The sequence below is a fragment of the Elephantulus edwardii genome, unplaced genomic scaffold, assembly GCF_000299155.1.
Source record: "Elephantulus edwardii isolate Elephantulus edwardi_28Jun2011 unplaced genomic scaffold, EleEdw1.0 scaffold00108, whole genome shotgun sequence".
Taxonomy (NCBI): Eukaryota; Metazoa; Chordata; class Mammalia; order Macroscelidea; family Macroscelididae; genus Elephantulus; species Elephantulus edwardii.
In genome coordinates, this window is record NW_006399858.1 from 5,599,717 (window position 1) to 5,604,177 (window position 4,461).

A 4,461-nucleotide genomic window follows, 5' to 3' on the forward strand; every position below is an offset into this window, starting at 1 on the left:
GAGATGATTCTGAAATTCAGGTGGTATGAAATCAAAGTCATATTTTGGCTCCTGTGGATTTGGTTTAATTTTCCTCAGGTTCAGCTTGAACTTGCATATGTGTATTGGTGGTCTGGTCCACAATCAGCCCCCGGCCTAGTTTTCACAGCTGATATTGAGCTTCTCCAGCGGTTCCTTCCACAGATGTAGTCGATCTGATTCACATTAAATCATTACTAATTTTTTTCCTAGTGATATTACACCCTATCATAAAAGTGAACTGTAGAAACAAATTGTGATTAGTTGAGGATGCTAATCTGATTAGTTGTATTTTGGAAAACACATTTAACATTAGTTATACTTTGGGCTTGATTATAATGAACTATACACAGAGAGGAGATAATGAATTATAATTTTATCCTATAACAGTATTAATTGTTTTAGGAATATTTTAATGACCTAGAACAATCTCATATTTAACATGACTTGTTCATTGTTCTCATATGAGCTGACAATGATTTTTTTTATTTCCTTAAATCAGTTGTTAGTAGCCTCACGTTTTGCTCATTCAAGAAGGGGAAAGTGAAGCTTTATTTTCTTATTAATCACTTAGAAAAGATGTTACTAAATTGAAAAAATAAGATGTGCAAACTAAAGCAGTTTCTAATGATGGCATAAAAAGAAATGCTTTCCTGTCCTTTTTTAAACAGGCCCATGCTCAGTTGGTACGAGAAGTTGATGTGGAGAAAGTGTCTGCCTTTGAGAGCCCGTATGTAGATGCAATAAAGAGTTTATGGAATGACCCTGGAATCCAGGAGTGCTATGATAGGCGACGAGAATACCAGCTGTCTGACTCCACCAAATAGTGAGTATTCCTCACAGCAGCCCTCTGAACTTTTTCTCCATACTCTCTGACGCACATAACCCTGTCTTCTCTTCTGCATGTGTAATCATATACAACTTTTAATTGAAGACCGTAAATAGTAAGCTTCTTAAGTCTAGGCAATATTATAAGTAAATGACACTGTTAGTCAGGAGGAATAATTCTTTTCTGCTTAAGAAACATACCATGGATTCCCGGAATCTGATTCAACCAGCCTTTCTCTTCCCCTCAAGTTGCAAAGTAGTGATCCTTAATCACACCCTCCATTTTAATTTGAAATCTTGTAACAGTAATTTTGATACAAATCCTGATTTTACTCCTGTATCTGGAAAACACCTACATGTGTGAGAAGCTGCAAAGAAAAATGTACTTGATTATGGTTTCTCACAGCATCTGACATTCTAGTTCCCACTTGACTGTGTCTGGGAGACCACTATTAAGTTGATGGATAGATTTTCCTTTGCATGAAAATTTCATGAGACTAATTGTACATGCATTCCCATTTTTTTGTACGTGTGAGTTATCAAGCAAAATCACGTGTCCTGGGAAAACTTTGCATCTTAGAGATACTTGTTCATTTATTAGATTGAATGTCATAGAAATCTTCATAGAAAGCAAGGATTTGGTAATCATTAGATTAATGTAATCAATGTAGTCAGCTTTCTAGATAACGATACGCCTAGGAAGTGGATTTTTTGTAGTATGTACCCAGGTTTCTGTCTCCACTAATTACGATAACCAAGCATTCATCTCTTGTTTTGGTTTGGGTCACATAAAAGAATGAGTGGAAAACATTCAGCAGCCTGAGGCCAAGTTCATTTGATACAGTGGCCCACTGGAGGGAGCTGGGTCTGGGGGACAAGGAGCTCCTAGGCCTTTTTTGGCCTCACTCAGTGACACAGTGGGCATCTACAGGCCGTAGCCATTGTTTTTGTCAGTACAGTTGATCATGCTTTTACTCAAGCTCCAGACATTTGTATAAATTAGAATTCATGTCAACCACAGAAACATTTGATCAAATGATTTCTTGCATTTTTATGATAAATGTGAATTCCGTAATTTGGGAATATGAAACAGACTGTTGTGGGCACCACGTCTATTGTAGTAGGTTTGTGGGGTTTTTTTTTTCATTCATTTTATTGAAAGTTTACAGAGACTTTGGATTTCCATTCATTCATTGTTGCAGTTTTCTTCCTGCCCACCCCTCCCCGCCAGTTCACTCTTCTTTTTGGAAAGTAAAAGAAAAATTCTTTCATTGTTATACAATCTCTCGCCCCAAGTTCACTCCACTATGCACCCTTCGTTCTGGACTCTTGTCATGACAATAATACCTAATCGTGGATCCCTTTTAAACAGTTTTCTCCCTCATCTGCTTCAATGCGGTATACATAATTTATCCCATTTTTTCTCCATCTCCCCCCAACACCTATGTCAGTCCTCTTTTATAACAATGGCATTATGCAGTATTTGTCTTTTTGTGCCTAAGATATTTCACTCAGCATAATGTCCTCCAGGGTCACTCATTTTGCATAATATTTCATGAGTTCCTTGTTTTTCAATGCAGCGTAGTATTCCATTGTGTGACTATACCAGAGCTTCTCTATCCATTCGTTTGTTGATGGCTACTTGGGTTGTTTCCAACTCTTTGCTATGTGAACAAAACCACAGTATACATGGGTGTGCAGTCTATTGTAGTTTTAACTAACCTTAACCCCTGTGTGCCTCGTGAAACTTTTATTCATGTTGATCTTTTATTCGAGCCTTCCTCTTCTGCTTGCCTGGCTTTATCTTTTACCCTCTCCCCCTCTTTCTCGTGCCTCCCTCCTCAGTTCCTGCTATGTAAGTTTCTGGGAATACAGCAATGAAAAGATGCCCTACACTCGTGTGTTCCAAATTCTGCCCCCTCAACCTTTGGCCAGCTGTCTTCCCTCCCTTCCTGCCCCCTCTCTCCTTCTGTTTCCCCTGCCATTTCAGATCTCATCGCCCTCCTCTTGTTGCCGCTGTGTTTCACCCATCCTCCCCATCCTGCTCATTCTGCTTGTTTTATCCCTTCTTGCCCTCGTCTTTAAGTCTCTCCAATTACTCCTTGAAGCAAGCTTGCAGAAAGTGACAGAGACTTGAAGCACTTACTGCAAAAGATCAAAGACTCCAGCCTTCAATGTAGATTATGGCTCAACATCATGAAAACCAGTATCGTCACCTCTCTGCCCATAGGCAGCATCATGATAGGTGAAGGGAAGATTGACATTGTCAGTGATTTCATATTCAACACCCATGGTGGCAGCAGTCAAGAAATCAAAAGACATGTTTGGCTCATTGGCTAAGTCTGCTGTTGAGGACCTCTTTAAAATGCTGAGGAACAAAGACATCCATTTAAAGAATTAAGGTGTACCTGGCTCATGCCATGATATTTTCTCTTGCTTCATATGCATCTCAAATAAGACAGTAGAAGAATTTTGTCTTTTCCCTGCAGTGTTGACAAAGTGGATTGACTATCCCGTGGCTCCTTAGAGATAAGGAGGGTGAAACTCCATCTCGCATACTTGGCACATGTTGGAAAAAGACATCATACTGGGAATGATAGAGGGTCAGTGAAGGAAAGGAAGACTCTCAACAAGATGGACTGAAATGGTGACAGTAGACTTGAGCACGGTAGAGATAATACGCATGCAGGACACGGGTCAGATCTGGGGTTGCTGTGAGTCATAGGTGACTCTGTGGTGCCTGACAACAAGTCTTCCTTTCTACTTCTCACTTTACTACTGTGTGGTTTGTCCTGGCTCTTTCCAGTCAATCATCTACTTCTCGTCATTTTTCGTCTAACTTCTCTCTACTTTTATCTTAAATCCAGGCTCCGCTTCTTCCCACTTTTTTCATCCCTTAGCTGTTCAGCTGTAACAGTTCTCCCTACAGAGAGCTCTTGCTTCTGGGAGATGGGAATCCCCATTGCACAATCATTATGTACTGAACCTTTAGGGACCAGTTTTGCCTTTTGCTCCCAGGAACGGCTCTCTGAGAGGTTCCTGTTTGCACAGAGAACCCCTGCATCAGCACCTGAAGATGTGTTTCTAAAACAAGGCTCCATACTTGGTGTTGTCCCCCCACTTTAGAATTGTGGATTTCTAGACAGACTTGAACTCGTTAACTGATGTGAGATTTGTAAGCTGCCACATCTCCTTACTTTAAGACAAAGAGTTAAACAAGACCGTTTTTCCAGGCCCTTGTGGATGCTGTGATTCTGGAAAAACTCCAGATTCTTGGATTCTGTCAGCACAGGTTCAGTCCACTGTAGGCAGCATGCCCAGACCTGCATGTGGGGCGACTGGCCACCCGCAGCCCTTCAGATGACAGACATTCAGCTTCCTTCATCTTCACCTGATGGTGAAGAGCCAAAATTTCTCTTCTTAAAAGTATATGCACTTATATCTTATGTACACATACCACATTCTGGTTTTTAAGCTCTATTAATATACGGGAGTAAGATTTCAAAAGGCAGCACGAGATGACAAAGCAAAATATTACAATGAAATGTGCAAGGAGTTGGAGTCGGAAAATCAAAAGGGCCGAACTCGCTCAGCATATCTTAAGCTCAAGGAACT

At 40.5% G+C, this 4,461-nt stretch overlaps 1 protein-coding gene across 1 annotated transcript in view; it reads left to right on the plus strand.

The window, feature by feature from the left end:
- The window catches only part of LOC102871786 (guanine nucleotide-binding protein G(q) subunit alpha-like), a 398,536-nt gene that overhangs the window by 291,370 nt on the left and 102,705 nt on the right, over positions 1–4,461 (plus strand). Inside the window, exon 3 of the mRNA XM_006891987.1 lies at positions 690–844. Within this exon, the coding sequence (XP_006892049.1) occupies positions 690–844 (155 nt within the window). The remainder of the gene's footprint in view (positions 1–689; positions 845–4,461) is intronic.